The sequence below is a fragment of the Phaseolus vulgaris genome, chromosome 3 (genome assembly GCF_000499845.2).
Source record: "Phaseolus vulgaris cultivar G19833 chromosome 3, P. vulgaris v2.0, whole genome shotgun sequence".
Lineage (NCBI taxonomy): Eukaryota > Viridiplantae > Streptophyta > Magnoliopsida > Fabales > Fabaceae > Phaseolus > Phaseolus vulgaris.
Window position 1 is genome coordinate 2517714 of NC_023757.2, and position 19680 is coordinate 2537393.

The window sequence follows — 19680 nt, forward strand, 5'->3', positions numbered from 1 at the left end:
ATTTCTAAATCAATATAAAAATAAAAAGAAGATAGATTTTTTTTTATTCTAAACGCAACCATTGGAAATTTTTGTTTTAACAAAGAAAGATGTGCATCTCTACGATAAACATTTATAAACAGATAAAATATTAAATTTTAAACAATAATCTCATCATTATTGTTACAGAAAAACTATGAAAAAAAAACTTACCATTTCACAAAAAATATAACATTTAAATATCATTATTTTTATAGTTAAACTCCATAAAACATAATTATGTGAATTTAACGAAGATGTAGATTGGGAAAAAAAGTTGTGGAGTGGACACCCAAACTTACATATACAAAAGAATTAAATTTCAGTATTTGACAAATTTAATATAATGTTTGTGTGTATTAATTAAGAAGTGGACTTTAAGCCTAACTCAACCCCATAAAATCAGTTTATGGAATGTGAGGTTTGCACCCACTTATATACAATGAAATGTTTCCATCTTTAGTTGAAGTGAGATCTCCAACACACCTCTCACATTGAAAGTGACAGCTCGTGCGTGTGATAACATATTATGGGTGGTCTGAGATAACGGGTGATCTGATAAATCCAATAAACACTCGTTATGATAGGTTCTAAATTCGAAATGAATCTAATACCATATTAAGAAGTAAGCTTTAAACCTAACTAATATTATAAAAATTATCGTGGCCATGCATGAATCTTGTAGCAGAAAAATCCTTTGAAGACACGAATCCTAATTATGTGTTATGCAATGCGACCAACCTTATCGTTAGCACAGAACACAGTCTTAGAAAAGATGTTCTTAAGAAATGCCAAAAAGGTTAACAAGTGTTGTGGGTCACTAACAATAAACCTTTTGCTATGTAAAGAGTAACTTCCATATGCTTCACTCCACCAACTAAACTTCAACTAACCCTTTACTTCATCAAATGTAGCATCCATGTTAACTTTCCCATCTTAATTTTTTCAAAAATCTAAATTTTTCATTGGACCCATTTGTCCACACACTACTACAAAAATAGGAACCATTTCTTACAAAACTTTTACTCCTATCAATAAGACAAATTGAAACCCTTCCTTCATCAAGCAAATTCCTTTGTGGGTCCTATCATAAGAATAAGAACCATTAAAGGTATACTTTGAGAATTTTCCTTTACAAAATTATATTTTTATTTATTTTCCCCTAGTTTTTTACAAGAAAATTATTGGAAGCCTAAGAATAGACATAGACAAAGATAAATGTTCGTTCAATTATAAAAAAAATTAACATGACAAATAAAAATAAAAATAGCACAAAATCCTAATTAAAGTATTGTCTTAATAACCTTTATTTTAGAGTTAGTAACGTGGGTTGTAATTTAAATGTATTAGTCTTTCTTGTTTAAGAGATAATTTATGGGTATGTAAATCAGTTTGTATAAAAAAATAAAATTTTATTAAAAGTAAAAAATATTAATGCATTTTTAATATTTTTAAAAAACAAAAGTTGGAGGAGACAATTTTGTATTTTTTATTAGGGTATTTTTTCCTACACCTCTCAATTTCTAAATTTAATTTTCATAACATAAAAGTCAATTTTGGAAATGAAAATTTAGAAGAGAATTTTTTTTTGAAGTAACCTTTTGAAACTGCTATTTTATCTTGCGGAATCTAGATCAATTATTTTGACTTCTAAAATTTGATCCTTAGAATTAATAGGGTACATAAAAAAAACATCATTTTTATTATTATATAAGTTAGCAAGTTGACAAATTCCACCCGTACTTAATCTTTGTGAATTATGGAGAATGAACCTAAGCCGATCAATAAATCTAAATAGTGAGTTTGTTCCATGTTTTTCCGAACGGACTATGAACCAGCTCGTCCCAACCTAATTTATTTACCATTTATATGTATATGCTCACCAAATCATAACTTATATCTACAAATAACTATCACGGATGGTTTCAGAACTTGAGAAAAATTGTATGGTCTCTTTTTATTCTTTCCGAAAACATTTATTTTCCTACCTAACATAGATACTTGAATGTGGCTCGAACACATAGGAAGATTTGGTTTGGATATAAACGGTAGCAACGTCTAACCACCTTAAATGAGAGAGAAAGACAGTGGGGGAACATGTCTTTCTTCCAATTTTACTACTGTCACTGGTCCTTGTCACTCTTCTTCCTCCCCTCTCGCTGCTTTTAACTGTTAATATTCTCTTTAGCCAAATTTGGTGACAAATTACTATATATATATTATATAGTACACAAAATGTGAACTTATCAATCTCTTCGGAAAATGGCTGGCCTCTAGTTATTGGTGGCTGCTGTTGTTTCTGATAGAAAGTTCCATAAACCTGATAAGATGATAAAGTCAATTGTGTGGGAAATACCACTGAATTTGCAGATAAATTAAGTTTCCTGAGATGGGGTTTGCTTAGTTTCTGACTTTATCTCTTCCAACTTCTGCCCCAGTTGGAGGCTCTAATGGTCTGAGCAATCTGTTATGGTGGTTTTAGGAAATGGGTGGAGGGTGGTTCTGGAAATTGCTGGCTGTGAAGAAATGAAAAATTAGGAAATTTACATCACTAAAGCTTCATGATAGTGAGGTTAGGACTCATAGTTGCTGCTTCACTTGCAGCCTTTACTGTTAAGCAGCTGAATGTCACAAGCTCAAAACCAGGTACTTGTACAAGTAGACAAGTCTGCTTTTGACATTTTTTTTGAAGTTTCATTTGTCAAGAAATGAAATATGATTGCTTATGATTCGTAGTGATTGCTAATTCAATTTCATCCTCATTTTGGCTCAGAGCATAAAGATGACGGCACAGAAGAGGAAAGTGTCACAAGATTTACTGATGCACTCCAAGATAAAGAAGTGAGTTCAACAAGCTGAATTTGATCGGCCTCCCAAAAATCCACACAAATACTAAAAGGAACACTAAACTCACTTTAATTATCATTTAGTGTATCTCTTTTAGTTTGTGTGTGGGTTTTCTGGAGGCTAACATCAATATTTCTTGTTCACAACTAAGAGTATTTCTTTGGAAAATTTGTGTGTTTCTCATTTTGATATCATTTATGTAAAGGAAAGTTGTTTGATGTGTTGCAGAGGGAGGAGGAAGAGGAGGAAGAGGAGAAAGAGGAGGTTAAGCTAATTAGCAGCATAATAAATCGAGCAAATGACTTTGAAGATGATATTCTGCCAGAATTTGAAGATCTTCTGTCAGGGGAGATTGAGTTTCCATTACCACCTGATAGGGATGAGAAAGACAGAGTTTATGAAATTGAAATGGCAAACAATGAAAGTGAACTTGAGAGATTGCGACTGCTGGTGAAGGAATTGGAGGAGAGGGAAGTGAAACTTGAAGGAGAATTGCTGGAGTATTATGGTTTGAAGGAGCAGGAATCAGACATTGTGGAGTTGCAAAGGCAACTGAAAATTAAGGCTGTAGAAATAGACATGCTTAATATCACAATTAATTCCTTGCAGGCAGAAAGGAAAAAGCTCCAAGAAGAACTCACACAAGGAGCTTCAGCCAAGAGAGAACTTGAGGTGGCTAGAAACAAGATCAAAGAGCTACAAAGGCAGATGCAGCTTGAGGCTAACCAAACAAAAGGCCAGTTGTTGTTGCTTAAACAACAAGTTTTGGGTCTGCAGGTAAAAGAAGAAGAGGCTGCTACAAAAGATGCTCAAGTTGAAAAGAAACTGAAAGCTGTGAATGACTTAGAGGTTGCAGTAGTGGAGCTTAAGAGAAGAAACAAAGAACTTCAACACGAAAAACGAGAGTTAACAGTTAAACTCAATGCTGCTGAATCTAGAGCAGCTGAGCTCTCCAATATGACAGAGGTCAGAATCCCTAAGAGTGGACTTCTTTTCTTGATCATTGAGTTGAACAGATTCATGAAACCAAATTTTAATAATTTCTTATAACCAAAACAGCAGACTTTTGAAGTTCTGAATCACCTAGAAGCATAAATTTTGAAGTCAATGATTTGGCATCTTATTTTTGTCGTCCTTGTTACCAATCAAATGAGTATTTAAGTACTCTTGACTAAAAATGATTGGTGAAAGCACTGAACAACTTCAGTGATATCAAATATAAACTGCCAAACTGAACATTAACCTATGAAGTATTTATCTAATTCAAGTACTCACGTAAAGTTCATAGTTCAATGAGAATATAACTTTTGTAAGCTACATCAATTGGATTGAGTTCTGTTTGACAAATGTTATGAAAGATTTATACTTCTCTCATGGTTGTGATGTATTAATGTTTAAAAAGTATGCATGCACAAGCAATGAGTGTGATTCATATCAAGAAGCTTTAACTGCAGAGTGACATGGTTGCCAAGGCAAAAGAGGAGGTGAGTAACCTGAGGCATGCAAATGAAGACCTGCAAAAGCAAGTGGAAGGGCTGCAGATAAATAGGTTCAGTGAGGTTGAAGAGCTTGTGTACCTTCGTTGGGTTAATGCATGCTTGAGATATGAGCTAAGAAATTACCAGACACCCCAAGGAAAAGTATCAGCCCGTGATCTCAGCAAGAGTCTTAGCCCCAAATCACAAGAGAAAGCTAAGCAACTGATGTTAGAATATGCTGGATCAGAACGTGGACAAGGAGACACAGATCTTGAAAGCAATTTCTCCCATCCCTCTTCACCAGGAAGTGATGATTTTGACAATGCTTCCATTGATAGCTATTCTAGCAAATATAGCACTCTCAGCAAGAAAACTAGCCTAATCCAGAAGTTTAAGAAATGGGGTAAAAGCAAAGATGATTCCAGTGCTCTTTCATCACCAGCCAGATCCTTTTCAGGAGGTTCTCCAAGGAGGATGAGTGTGAGTGTTAAACCAAAGGGTCCACTAGAATCCTTAATGATAAGGAATGCTGGAGATACTGTTTCCATCACCAGCTTTGGACTCAGGGATCAGGAATCTGTTGATTCTCCTGAAACTCCAACTGACATGAGAAGAGTTCCTTCCAGTGATTCCTTAAATTCTGTTGCTGCTTCATTCCAATTGATGTCTAAGTCAGTTGATGGATTGATGGATGAGAAGTACCCTGCTTATAAAGATCGCCACAAGTTGGCCTTGGCAAGGGAAAAACAAATCAAAGAAAAAGCAGAGAAAGCAAGAGTGCAGAAGTTTGGTGACAATTCAGGTTTGAGTATGAGCAAGGCTGAAAGAGGAATTCCTATATCTTTGCCACCAAAGCTTACTCAAATAAAGGAGAAACCAGTTGTTTCTGGCACTCCAAATGATAAATCTGAAGATGGAAAGGAGGCTGATGATCAAACCATTAGCAAGATGAAGCTTGCTCACTTTGAGAAAAGGCCTACTAGGGTGCCTAGGCCTCCTCCTAAGCCATCTGGTGGTGGTGGTGGTGGTGCTACCACAAATGCAAATCCTTCCAATGGAGTACCATCTGCTCCACCACTTCCTCCTCCTCCTCCAGGTGCTCCACGGCCGCCGCCTCCGCCAGGTGGTGGACCACCTCCCCCTCCTCCTCCCCCAGGAAGCCTATCAAGAGGGGGAGTAGATGGTGACAAAGTTCACAGAGCTCCACAGCTAGTTGAATTTTATCAGTCATTGATGAAAAGAGAGGCAAAGAAAGATACTTCAACACTTTTGGTTTCCTCAACAAGTAATGCATCTGATGCTAGGAGCAACATGATTGGGGAAATTGAGAATAGATCATCATTCCTCCTAGCTGTATGTTGAAGCTTCCATTTATTTTGCTATTTTTTCTTGTTTTTCAGCTGAAGGCATAACTCAATTTTGACAAATACTTCTCCTTTGTGAAACAATTAGGTGAAAGCTGACGTAGAAACACAAGGTGATTTTGTCATGTCCTTGGCAGATGAAGTTCGAGGAGCCTCCTTCTCAGATATTAATGATTTGGTGGCCTTTGTGAACTGGCTAGATGAGGAACTGTCCTTCCTGGTATTTGCATATCCATAACTGTAACTTTATGAGAAAGTTGTTGGAGATCACATCGATTAAAAATTAGAGTCTTTCACAGTATATAAGTGGGTGCAAACCTCACCTTATAAGCCAGTTTTATGAGATTGAGTTAGATTTAAAGTTCAATTCTTAATAAAAACACACAAGTTAGCACCTGTGTGATCTCCTAAAAACTTAACCATTCGGAAACTTCTTCATTTCTTATAAGCCAGTTTTATGAAATTGAGTTAGATTTAAAGTCCACTTCTTAATAAAAACACACAAGTTAGCACCTGTGTGATCTCCTAAAAACTTAACCATTCGGAAACTTCTTCATTTCTTATAAGCCAGTTTTATGAAATTGAGTTAGATTTAAAGTCCACTTCTTAATAAAAACACACAAGTTAACACCTGTGTGATCTCCTAAAAACTTAACCATTCCTTACTAGGAAACCTCTTCATTTTCTTCTCCTTAGGAAAAGCATGCCAATCTTCAATGACTTTTTAGTTCACTTTTAATCTCCATATTTTATGACTTTATCCAGCCACCACAGAATACTTATCATCTCATTTTATTCCTTATGCAAGGTTGATGAACGAGCCGTCCTCAAACACTTTGACTGGCCTGAAGGGAAAGCAGATGCACTAAGGGAGGCAGCTTTCGAATATCAGGATTTGATGAAGCTGGAGAACCGAGTCTCCACATTCATTGATGATCCCAATCTACCATGTGAAGCTGCTCTGAAGAAAATGTATTCATTGCTTGAAAAGTATGCATCCTTTTCTTCTATATATTATTTCTCTTGATTACCATTGGTGGATATCTAGTTCACAGTTTAATAACAGAGACCATACAGCTAAGTCTGTTTAAATAATGCTGGAGATCTCACATCGATTAGAGATTAAGATATTTCATAGTATATAAGCAGATACAAACCTCACTTTATAAACCTGATTTTATGAGGTTGAGTTAGACTTAAAGTCACTTCTTATTATAGTATCAGAACCATTTTCAGTATATCCTAACAATTGTTTGTTGGTCTTATCAGACCACTTGCTATTGAGTCGTTATCGAACCACTCATAATATATATAGTATCACGCAAACTCGAGTTTGTAGCCTCGGCGTATAATTGTTTATTATGTCAGGTTTCTTGCATTTCTCTACAGCTACACCATTACTTCTTTTTATCAACTTATTTCCTCTTGTCTGCTATGATTATCTTTCCAGAGTGGAGCAAAGCGTATATGCACTCTTGCGGACGAGAGATATGGCTATTTCACGGTACAAAGAATTTGGAATTCCAGCAAATTGGCTAATGGATTCAGGAGTTGTAGGCAAGGTAAGCTTCTAGAACTAATAAACTGTGTTGTGGTTCACACTTGAGGTTGGTTCATCCAAGTGTTGCTTTTTTTTTTCTTTTACTGTTGAGAATTCAGTTTTAAATACCATGGCAGTATTAGAAAATGGAAAATCAATTGTGGCAAATAGTTAATGCTTAAAGGTTTCATCAAGGTAAGATTGAAGCATGGTGGATGATAGAGTCATATGAAGAGCTTTACAATTTCCAGTCACTAGTGTATGCCTCGGATCATTATAACGTTGCAAGGATGACGTAGCTAACATGGTCACTTTGTTTAACACTCCCATTGCAGATCAAGCTTTCTTCTGTACAACTAGCAAGGAAGTATATGAAACGTGTTGCATCTGAACTTGATGCATTATCTGGTCCAGAAAAAGAACCAGCTAGAGAGTTTTTGATTCTGCAAGGCGTGCGTTTCGCATTCCGTGTCCATCAGGTAAAATTCTAGGGCCCTTGTTAAACACAACCATTCTATTGCAAAAAAATCTGGTTTTGCAAATTAACGTTTTTTTTACAGCAACTTCAGGAATCAAGTTGTAAACATAATTTTGGGATATCAAAGCAAGTCCAGTAACATGTTTCATAAATTAATTTGCATATGCTTACAACAGCTATTTTAATATGGATGTTTGTGAAATGCATTAAGGTGAAAATTTGATAAACAGCCGGAATAACACACTAATGATGGTGTGGAACTCTTTTCAGTTTGCAGGAGGCTTCGATGCAGAGAGCATGAAGGCTTTTGAAGACCTAAGGAGTCGAATCCAAACCTCTCAGGCTGGCGAAGATAACAAATCAGAAACATAGAATATCCATAAGAAGCTTTTCTCTTCTTTTTTCCCTTGTAGCTGTGTCTCTCATATATATGTTGCCTTTTCAGCTGTATATTTCATTTTACTTCAATTTGCATAGCCTATACATATTGGATGCTACACAATGATGATACGAGAATCATTTTGTAATTGACACTTTGAACCCCAACAAGATCCCTACCTCTGCCAACTTTCATTTTTTCCGTACAATAAGAAATTCAATTCAACTGAACAATATGCAATACTGTCATCAAATGCTTAGGTCTAAGAGCAACTCAATGATTTCCTCGAGATTATTCTGAGCGGACAGTTCAGGCCTATAATTACAAGAAGTAAATTGCAAAGCGGGAAAAACAGAACAAGCGTTCTCCAAATATATATGATTTGATGTATAACAAGCAATTATGTGCTATTCTTGTTCCATTGCATGATCACTGATGAAAGCAAGCCATGCAAAAAAATGCCTTAAATTGTCTCTGCTGTAATTGGGGTGCCTCCCCATTCCATATCTTTTTTACATAAAAAAAACCTCTTCCAAACACTGATAATTATCACCATGCATATAGGAAGAAAAATAAAAAAATAATAACAAGGTCACAACAATGTAATAACAACACTTCTGTCCACAAATTTGGCTCCGCCAACCTTTCCTTGAATTTCTGGAGGCAAAGGGATGACACGTCTTTGGTCTCCTGCTTCTACCAACAGCTCAGATCCTCCCCTATACTGCATTTGGTAGTTTTAAGAGAAAGAGACAGACAGAAAAAGCAATCAGCTTCTCAATTAAACTTGCACCATAGTAAAAGAGCAGAATTTAAGAGAAGCACAATATAACACCGTATGACATTTATCAAACATAAACATTCAATACAACCGTAGGATTCAAGCTATCCAGTTCAATCAAAACATGGAAGTTAAAAAAAAAAGTCATTAGGTATTTAATGAAATGTGCACAATTCAAGACGTAATTCCATCCTCTATGATACACAATTCATAATTTATCTACCAGGAAGTTGACCAAAACCTTTGTGAATAACAAGACAGTAAGACACTCTTCTCATCATCTACAATGTTCAAGCTTTAAAACAAATCTGGATGCATAATCAAGATATTACTTTATTAGATTAAAAGCCTATTTACAGTAATAATCAATTTCCCAATCTGACATACATTACAATGTAAAATCTGTAGCTAAAACTAATTTGAACAAAGATGTCAATAATGTTCAACAATTCAAAATCAATTGTACACTAAAAGCTAAAGCAAATGAAGACTTAATTTTGATCTCTTAAATTCTTTCAAAAGAAGTGTCATGGTTTAAAAAAATCACAAAAACAGAAGGACATTACATACTTGGTATAGCTTGATCTCTGATTTGTCAAAACCTGGCATGAAGAGAGTAACCGCTCTTCTCTTTATATCAAATCTAACTGGAGATGGCATAACACCAACTTGACTTGGTAGTGAATTAAGAAGATGCCTAGCATCTTCATTGTCAGTATCCAGTAGAACTCTGCTCCAATCTATAGGATTATTCATCAACAATCTTGAAATGATAGCAGATGACAAAGGAGAAAATTCTTTCTTTACTCTTTCCAATGATTCTAAATTGTCTTGCTGAGAGGTGATTCCAAAAGCACCAGAAACCTGAGCACCAGCCTGAATTGTACATCCCCAATATCTTAATGCAGAATTGATTGATGTTGGACTGTTCGGATCCATCACTAGGAAGCAACCAAATTTCTGTGGGTTTAAGAATGCAGAAGATCCTCTCTGGGCAACACACAATCAACAAAGAAAATTACAGTTTTGTGTGAAAGGTATGTTTATGTTAAAATGTGGTTTACTCTTACCTCGAGAATTTTATCCAAAGTGTCCCATATTTCCGAACTCATTTTCCCATTAAAATAAGATCTGCTGCTACTTATTAACATGGCCTCATCCACAAGTCTCAGTAGTGAAGGAGCAGCCAATCTCCCAACTTCAGTTTTCTCGGCCAAGGTGCGAAGATATTTCAAGTACAATCTGAAAATTACAATATCAAACCAAAGATAAAATGACAAGGGTGTTCATGTGAGTTCAAGAGTGTGTCAATTCCAATAACCTTGCTTTACTGCTTCCACCTATGATTCGCAGGGTTTCCTCACTGCTGATACCATCATATATTATCAAGTCAAATTTATCCTGTTGACTCTTTGATGCAGCAATTCCCAAAAACCCCACAAGTCTCTCAAGTGCAAGTACCAAAAGGATAGAGTCCATCCCAGGCAGGATGCCAAGCTCTTCTCCAACAATCTGATTATATGACAGAGAAAAGTAGATAGAACCCCGCTACAAAAGCTGGAATAAGGGAATATGTGTCCACTGTAAATATAATAAAATATGATATTGAAAACAAATTACGTACCCACCCCTCCAAGTGTGCCCTGAGTCATATTAAGTTGGGCATCTGCTTGCTTCAGAAGTTTTAAAGGTTCAAGAAGCATCTGAAGTTACAGAGCAATACACAGATTCTTTAGACACAAAGCAAAAGTATATAATGTGATTTATTGATAGGAAGGAAAGACAAAAAAAATACACACTTTGGTTGTTTCCAACCTAACAGCAGAAAGGTTCTTGCTGCATGCGATATGGGAAGTTCCAATCTTACAGTTGAGGAGATAGTCAGCAGTGGTGTCTTGGCTATGTATTACCAAACATGTATTCAACCCAGCCAAAGCATAATGCTGAAATAAAGGCACATGATATAAAAATAAAAAGTGTAGATTAATTAGTTTTCCACGGATGAACTTGGATAACTATGACTTCTATCAGTATATATTTTGGAAAAAAAGAAAGAATCTGGAGTTCTCGTCAACAAAAATAGAAAAAATAAGTAGGAGTATGCTTAGTTTGAGATACATTTTTATCTGTTGTTCCCAGCTTGAACAAATAATTACAATAATGTCACCTAATTTTCCTTTTTCTTCCAATATTAAAAAGTTATAAATGAAATATCGAAAACATAATATCTGATTTTAAACTGTTTTCGTTACAAATCTCTGAAAATAGGAAACAAAGAGGAAACAAAATGACATTTTCACAATTGTTTGTGGAAACAAGAAATGAAGACAAAATATTTTCTCAAACTAAACAGACCTTAGGTTATGTGGCTTCTCCAAGAAATAGGAAAATGTGAAGAGAAGGTGGAACAGTAACACAGAAATTAGGTTCCCTGATATAGTCCACAATAAACTTCATTAATGAGCATATTCCTAGATTGGAATGTATCATAGAAGTGTTACTATTGAAACCATAAGAGCCATTTAGAAAGCTCTTCCATTGCAAAAAGTCTTACTGTGTAGACTGACATTTTACAGTATTAGAAGCTAAAAATTAAAATCCAACTTTATTAAAAGGCATAAACAGCACAGGAATAACTTCTACTAGAAATCATTTAGAAGGAATGGAAACACGTTTTAACACACTTTTAATATTAATTGGAATCTATGGTGTGCTAAAATATAATTTTGATACTTTATCTTTTTACTAAAATTTGTTGTAGTACTTTATCTTTTGGCCAGTATCTGGTTGGCAAGAAATTACACGGAGAGAGAATGAAAATTATTTAAGGTATTTCGTATAGTGGAAATAGTTTTCAAAATTGTGGGACCCACCAGTACTTTTTCACTCTTTTTCTCATTTATATTCATTCTTCTTTGATCTCTCCTCCTTATTCCTTGTTATAATCCTCAACCAAACAATTTTCATTTCATTTTCAATTTTGGCACAATTTTAAATCCTTTTAAATTATCAAAGACGTTAAACTTGTCTTGTTGGATTCATCCAAGAACTCGACTAATGTTCAGAACAAAAAGTAATAAAAAATAGTGTGAAAAGTAAGTCTTAAAATAAGCTCACTGGACACGCTTCCATTTTCCAAGCACACCTTAATTCGTTTCTTGTTCCTTTTTCTTCTCAATTTTCAGGCTCACAAACTCGCATAAACGATTGTGCAAAAACACATTCCAGCATTGCAATCAAACGAATTGCAATTCTCAATCTGAAGATGCGAACCATTTAGATAAAGTACAGAAAATTAATTCTTTCTCTCTAGCTTGCTAACAAACAATCAACTCATGCACATGAACAAAAATATATATTGTTTGGTCTAATAGCATTTTAACCCTACTTAAAAAAAAATCAGTAAATGTAATTCTTTGACAGTAACACGTTACACGAGTAGGAAACGTTATAACGAATTTCATAAAAGAATTATACTAACTTATTTATTTTATTAAAATCGAATTTTAAACATTTTAATATGGTGATAGAGTGAAAAAAAAAAACTATTATTCTATTTTTTTTTTCTTTTTTCTAAGTAAATTGAGACGTTAGAAAACAAAAATATTTAGAAAAAAAAAGTTGGAAATGTGAGACGAAATTTAAAGATGAAGAATGTACCTGGGCGGTGAGAATAGCTGCGGTGGTTTTGCCTGAGCCACCTTTGCCGAGAAAAGTGAGCAATTTGGTTGGTGAAGAAGAGGCACCTCCCTCGGAAGAAGCCGCCACGACGAGAGGGGATTTTGAGGAACGAGAAATTGAGGTTCCGATGAGAAGTGGGAATGAGAAGGATGAAGCCGTGCCCATAGATTAGGATTTTCTCACTTCTTTCTCACTCTAACCAACATCAATCTATTCTTCACACACAAGAGTTGGTTTACCGGTCATAATGCTTTCCGTTTCAATTTGGGCCCCTGGCATTGGGCCTGCTGGTCTGCATGAACAAATTGCCAAGACAAATTCTTCCTGCACCCCACCCCATGTTTTCCTCCTGCACTTCCATGAACTACCAAAATTATCCCTTTTTATTGGGTTTTTTTTTTAATTCTAAGATGTCTTTCTGTTTACAGAATTAGAAAGTTAACATTTTTTTATTTTAGATTGTGATTTCATAATACAAAATTTGTATCCAAATTGGATATTCCGAAGTACATTTTGAAATACAAAATTTTGGATTATACAAATTAAAATAAATTGCAAATTGTTGTATATTATTTAGAATAAGTTATTATTATCAAAGATTTTGCACATTTATACATATTGTCAATCCTTATTTTTACACATTTATACGCATTTAAAATAAATACAGTTCGAAAACAAAAAGAAGCTTAAATAAAATAGAAAGACATACAATTAATTAATAAATTCAAAAGTGAAATATAAAGAGTACATCATAATATATGATTATCTAACTATTATGTTTTTAGGCCTGCTGCTTGCAAAACGAGAACATCTATCATAAACAGTTTCCTTATCAAGTCATGAGCTAATCGGAGTGCAATATGTATTCTCTCACATGTAGGAGTGTCATCATCCTTTGTAAGATGTTGGCGATCCGCCTAAATATATCATGCATTTATTAAAATGATATTTGTTAATGATTATGTTAAAATCGTGGTCAATAATAAATAATGTACATAGTGAATAAACTTATCGGACATGCATGATCCTAGTGTGATGGGAGTTTGTGCCTCCATCCTGTGAACTACGAGCACGACAATGTGGTGGTACAGTCAATCAATCTTTCTCTACATCACGAACTATATATGAGTGTGACACAATTTTGAACCCTACATGTATTTGACTACACATATAGATGCATAAGAAGCCCAGTATCACACCTATTACAAAGCAGTCGGCAAAGTGTAATTACCTTCATTTATACCACCAAAACTCCACCCCATATGGCATGGGAGGTGGAAGAATCGTCTACTCATATCCATATTGCCACAACGCATGCACAAGCTTATCAAACAAAGATAAGATTACAAGGTGTTATGGTGTTTGTTGACATTAGATGAAGCATTTGCGTGTGTCAAGATTAGGCATAAGAAATATATTAAAGCTCTACGACATTTGTCTTGAGGCGATTTTCTTTAATTAAATGTAAAAAATAAACAATAATATTTATTTTTCTTTTTAAATCAAACAAAATTATATAAAATATCAAACTATTCTTTCTTAGTCTGTTGATGGGGAGGGAATGATGAAAAATATGTTTCTCTTAACATTTTCATATATGTTTTACAACAGAAAACATAGTTCAAAATTAACACAAGCAACTGTTATGTACAAAGTTTGAATGCCCTTTGCCAAGTCCAATATTACAGACGTGTTTTAGCTTTCTAGCGTCTTGCAGTCATCGAAGCTCCCTTTATCTTGCCTGATAGCATAGCAGCCTGTGACCATGATGATGGCTTAAAGCCACCAGCTAGAAGGCTGGAGGCTGAAGTTGCACAAATTTTTCTTCTTTTTGATTCTAGCTCTTGTTTTCTCTTATCAGACACAGAATAGCTAGACACTCCAGAGAAGATGGATTCGGCATTGATCAGTGCCCTCTTGTCCTTCCTATTCTTGTCAAACTTAGTTGGAAACTTCACTCTTTTTGCTTTGGCAAAATCTTCTTCAGTAGCTGGTAGTAGTCTTATGCCAAGGCCTCTTTTCTTGGAAGCATTCTCTTCTTCAGCAACTCTTTTCTTCTGACTCTGAAAAAATGGACAAGTCTTAACAAACATTTCTTTTCTTTAGAGCAGTGGCAATATTATTTACAAAAGAAACAATATACTCGAGGGTTAAATGGGAAAAGAAATAGAAACATAAACTACATCAAATATCATGAGCCAAGGACTATACTCTAAGCCGGGCCCGTAGAGTCTTATTGAGAGCATAGTCATCTGTGTGCCTGGTATCAGACTGCCTCTGGAGACGTACAAGCACAGGTTCAGATTCCTTCTTTTTCTTCAAGTCTTCTTCCTGGTGTTCAAGGCGGTAAAATGGATCTGCAAGCTTACCCCTCTCTAAAAGAAAAGTAAAAAATATGAAGACAGTTAGCTAACTTTAACCACAACACTTCAGTTCGCTACACATGGTCAAAGGCAAAAGGAAAATAAGGGTATAGCACTAGATTTAAAAGAGAAAACATTCAATCCATTAAGACAGCCTTTGGCCACTAGGGTCTGATAGAATGCTCCCCCTGCTTCTAAATCAAAGCTGGTGATTGCATGCACTAACACATTCAGGCTAGAAGAAGAAAACACATACTGCAGTTTTCACTAATCCTGTAATACACACCTTCATCGGCATGTAATTCAAAAGTTTTGGCATCCTCAATATCAAAATCTTCAGTTTGAAGAAAACATATACGGCTAAGAAGTTTTCACTAATACTGTAATATACACCTTCATCGGCAGGCAATTCAAAAGTTTCGGCATCTTCAATATCAAAATCTTCAGTTTTTTTCTGGGCCCCACTAATAATGACATATTCACAATTCTTAGGATCAGTCTGAATGACGATCTCATGTTTGCAGCAAGCAGACTTCATAGCGAAGCTCCATATCTGAAGGACCAAAAACATTTATTAGATAGTCAACAAAAAACTTAGGTGGAGCATTATTAGATGAGGGACAAAATAATGTATAAGCAAACAAAATGGTATAAGGCAATCAACACCCACATAATATTGGCAAACTAAACAAAATATAACTATTTGTAAGTTATATCAGGTCCACCCTTTAAATACCAAAATGATACAATTAATCACATCTACTGAAAAAATAATTTAAATTCAGATGTATTTGCAGTCAACCTTAATATACCTTTGTTGAGTAATAATTCCCAACTTGTTTCTTCTCTGCATTGAACCGAACTCCCTTTGCAATCATTGAATTGCATCCTCCACACCATATATTATAAGGCATCTCAAATCTGCAAGTAGTTTAGCTAGATAATGTCAAACTAAATCTTAAAGAAAAACAATATCAATATAATATCTTAAGAAAACCAATTTAAAAACAGTTAGATGAATGAGACATGCCACAACAATGTTTTCTAGCTTCCATATACACCCGACCAGTTTAGGTATCTTGGATTTATCATACTATTAGAAATTCACATCAACTAGAGATAAAGTCAAATTACAGTATAAGTAAGGAGCAAAATTCACCTTACAAGCCGGTTTTGTGAGGATAAATTAGACTTAAACCCACTTGTGAATATGGTATTTGAGCTATTCAAAGATTATTCTAGTTAAGTTCATTGGGATTGTTGTGCCACTTTATTGGATTCCTTTTAGATCACCCACAAATATCTAATCCCACGTTCGATATGTTCATTTCTCAATGTGAGAGTATGTATTAGAAATTCCACATCAACTAGGAATAAGGTCAAATTAAAATATATAAGTAGAGTACAATCATCATCTTATAAATCAGTTACAATATACAAGTGGGGACAAATCTCACCTTACAAGCCAATATTGTAGGGTTGAGTTAGGCTTAAAATCGACTTCTTAATATGGTATCCAAGCCTATCTTAACAAGTTTTGCTGGACCTATTGGGTCACCTGCTATCGGGCCCATATCAGACCACCAACAAATATTTGGTCTCACACTCGAGATGTCCAGTTCTGGACATGAAGGGGTATGTTGAGATCCGATACTAATTAGAAAGAAGGCCAAATTACAGTATATAAGCGATATAAGCGAGGTCAAACCTCTGTAAGAGGTTTTTATGAAGAAGAGTTAGGCTTAAACTCACTTACTAATATGATACCAAAGCCTGTCCTAATCAAGTTCATTGGGGTTGTTGTATCACTGCTATTGGGCTCCTATTAGATGTTCACGCTCGAGATGTTCATTCCTCGGGATGAGGGGATGTATTGGAGATCCCACGTCAACTAGAAATAAAGTTAAATTCTAATATATAAATGGGATGCAATACTCATCTTACAAGCAATTTTGGTGATGTTGAGTTAGGCATAAAATCACTTAGTAGGACATACAAATTGATAAGTACCTAAACACTTGGAGAATCCACCCTTAAAAGCTAGCTCATAAGGGGAGAAAACAAACCACTTAAATACTCCACCAAGCATCCCATACTACTCAATATGGGATTTTGGCATCCCATCATACCCAAGTTCATATCAGAAGCCATGTTACAATAACACCAGCCTTCCCTGGTTCCCTTTCTGATCTAGAAGGGATCTCACAATTTTATAACCTTTTGATTTTTGTACAGACAAGCTATTCTGAAAAAAAGCACTTACATAAACAAGAAATTATAAATCTGAATGAACAAGTTCAAGCATTTATTATTTTATACAGATTCAGTTCAATCACAAGGCTTCATTAGAATATGCTCATAATTCATAGCATCTATCAAAAATACTTTCAATTTTGTTATTTTTACCCCTGATTGCACGCAGTTTGTTCATGTGATTGATAAAAAATATACATCAAATACTACATAGCCTTGTCATTCACATTCATTTATCATTCCATTTTCCAGACTATAGAACTTCAAGTAAGATAATGTAGTGGGACATATTATTGAGATCCCTTATTCAACAAAGGCAAACAGTTAATGTTCCTAATGGTTTCTGTAGTTACTTCTGATTACCTTATAATCAGGATACCCTGATCTAGTTTTCTCGCCCTCTCCCGCAAGGCATGCTGACCATGAAACTTGTTCAGTGAACCCTGGAAAGGAAGAAAGTGCATTAGTCTCTTGATACTAGACAATGTTGAGTTACAGGAGAGCTTAATGACACCTTTTATTTAAACATACCTGACTCGGTTCCCATTCTGGAGGATAGTAAAAGTTGTCTGCTCTAGCAGCCGCAAACGAAGACTGTAACAATCCAATCAGAGCAAACTCAGTATACCAGGAAATTAACAGACACCAAATAGGCCAATTCATAAGAAGCACCAAGAATCCCTCTTAAGCCAAGAAACATAATTAAAACAGACAACCACTAAGCCACAACCAATCAATGTCTTACGAGAGCATAATCCATGGCTTCCTCAAGAAAAGCAGTTCTATCAAACATTAATACACATACAAAATTAGCCACAAACATGTTCCATTAGCTTACAGTTATCAATATGCCTATCCTTTCTTCCTTTTACAAAATTTGACCGGAGGATTGTCAATATACAGATTGAATTACTGCTAATAAAGATTATCAACGCAACAAACAAGAATACAAAATAAAACAGCCTAATCCAAACAGAAGATACATAATTGAATCCAGAAATTAAGAAGCACGGAATAGAACAAACCCCTAAAGACGATCATATAACTATAAAACCTAAAAAACAAATTAAAAATAACAAAACTCGCACCATTGTTGTTTATCTTCTTCAGAGATTATGAAGCTTTTTCCCGCTGAATCTAAGATTCTTCACTGACAAGAAAATAATTTTGATCAAAAAAACCTTATCGCTCTAAGATGTAATTGTTTATAAATAATATTGACCGAATCTTTCGGGTCGGGTAATGTGCCTGACCCGATTAAGTAACAATTCTTTTCCAAGTAGAAAAACTATTCTAAAAATAGCGTCATTCTATTAATGTAATTTGTAAAGAAATTTTAGTATTGCTTATTTTTTAGAACGAAGTATCATTTTTTTCAACAATTTTAATTTCTTAATTTTTAATTTATATATTATTTTAGTCCTAAATTTATTTATATAACTTTTATTTTTAATTTTTAATTATAAGTAATTTTGATAATTTATAAAAAAATCATAATTAAATTAAATATAATAATAAATCATACTATTATTATTATTTTCAATCATGTAAAATAATGTGTTTCCTCAATTTCACTCACAGCGTCATGAAAGGAATATTATTTTATCAATTATCTGTTTAGAAAATATATTAAATCATTATTTAATTACATTACTTCTCCCTGTTATGTATAATGTATTTTTCCTTAGTCTCACCCTGTTATGTATAATGTATTTTTCCTTAGTCTCACCCTGTTATGTTCAAAGGAAAAAAAAACTATAAATAATTTAACTAAAAACTTAACAATAATTAAGAGTTAAAAGATCAAAATTGCATAACAAGAAATTGAGGAACTACAATTACGAAAAAAAAATTAAGAACCAAATCTGTGAAATTTTTAAAATATACAAAGTAAATGTTATAATTAAGCCTAACAGAAATTAAAATAAAGCAATATATACAATACGAACTTAAAAAAAAAAATTTAATTCATTAAAATACTTTATCATATTTCACATTTTTCATTTTCTTTTCTCCATTTACCTTGTTCATATGCATACACCAACAACTCAACAACTACCAATGCCACCACTCTTATACTTCATTATCTATTTGTTTTAATTATAAATTTTAAATGCTTTGAATTGGATTGTTTTAAAAATATTTTTTACATCACTTATTAATAATACCGTGCAAATATTTAATAAATAATTTATAATTTTTACTAAATTATTTTTATATTTATATTATTTATTCAATTTAATTGATGTAAAATTTTGGTCTTTGATTCAATTTACATTTTTTCTTTGTTTTTTTTCTCCTTTTTCCATAGATCTCCTCCCTTTTCTTTAAATTTGGGTTTCTCATTTTTCAAACCCAAAGTAACAAAAATGATTAGTTTTAAAAAAAGCAACAAACACATTCAAAATCTATAAAAGTATATTTAAGCATGCGAATAAATAATCATAAATAAATCAATGTTATGTAATTTGAGTCGATTAGATGTGATGTAAAATAAA

At 34.0% G+C, this 19680-nt stretch overlaps 3 protein-coding genes across 3 annotated transcripts; 1 reads left to right on the forward strand and 2 right to left on the reverse strand.

The window, feature by feature from the left end:
- Nucleotides 1-1914: 1914 nt before the first annotated feature.
- On the forward strand, nt 1915-8337 carry LOC137806243 (protein CHUP1, chloroplastic). The gene is made up of 9 exons (XM_068606248.1): nt 1915-2664; nt 2792-2859; nt 3094-3831; nt 4320-5696; nt 5796-5927; nt 6516-6697; nt 7158-7269; nt 7583-7726; nt 7996-8337. The coding sequence occupies exons 1-9, from the start codon at nt 2580-2582 to the stop codon at nt 8095-8097; spliced, it is 2940 nt and encodes a 979-aa protein (XP_068462349.1). The 5' UTR covers nt 1915-2579; the 3' UTR covers nt 8098-8337.
- Nucleotides 8338-8452: 115 nt separating this feature from the next.
- On the reverse strand, nt 8453-12791 carry LOC137806244 (uncharacterized protein At1g26090, chloroplastic). Its single transcript, XM_068606249.1, has 7 exons — nt 12546-12791; nt 10685-10828; nt 10514-10588; nt 10207-10397; nt 9956-10127; nt 9456-9875; nt 8453-8828 (listed from the first exon to the last, which is right to left on the reverse strand). Exons 1-7 carry the CDS (start codon nt 12729-12731, stop codon nt 8697-8699), a joined length of 1320 nt encoding a protein of 439 aa, XP_068462350.1. The 5' UTR covers nt 12732-12791; the 3' UTR covers nt 8453-8696.
- Nucleotides 12792-14128: 1337 nt separating this feature from the next.
- Nucleotides 14129-18477, reverse strand: LOC137806232 (uncharacterized). The gene is made up of 7 exons (XM_068606232.1): nt 18271-18477; nt 17714-17776; nt 17546-17625; nt 15742-15850; nt 15323-15482; nt 14778-14941; nt 14129-14629 (listed from the first exon to the last, which is right to left on the reverse strand). Exons 1-7 carry the CDS (start codon nt 18271-18273, stop codon nt 14270-14272), a joined length of 939 nt encoding a protein of 312 aa, XP_068462333.1. The 5' UTR covers nt 18274-18477; the 3' UTR covers nt 14129-14269.
- Nucleotides 18478-19680: the final 1203 nt, after the last annotated feature.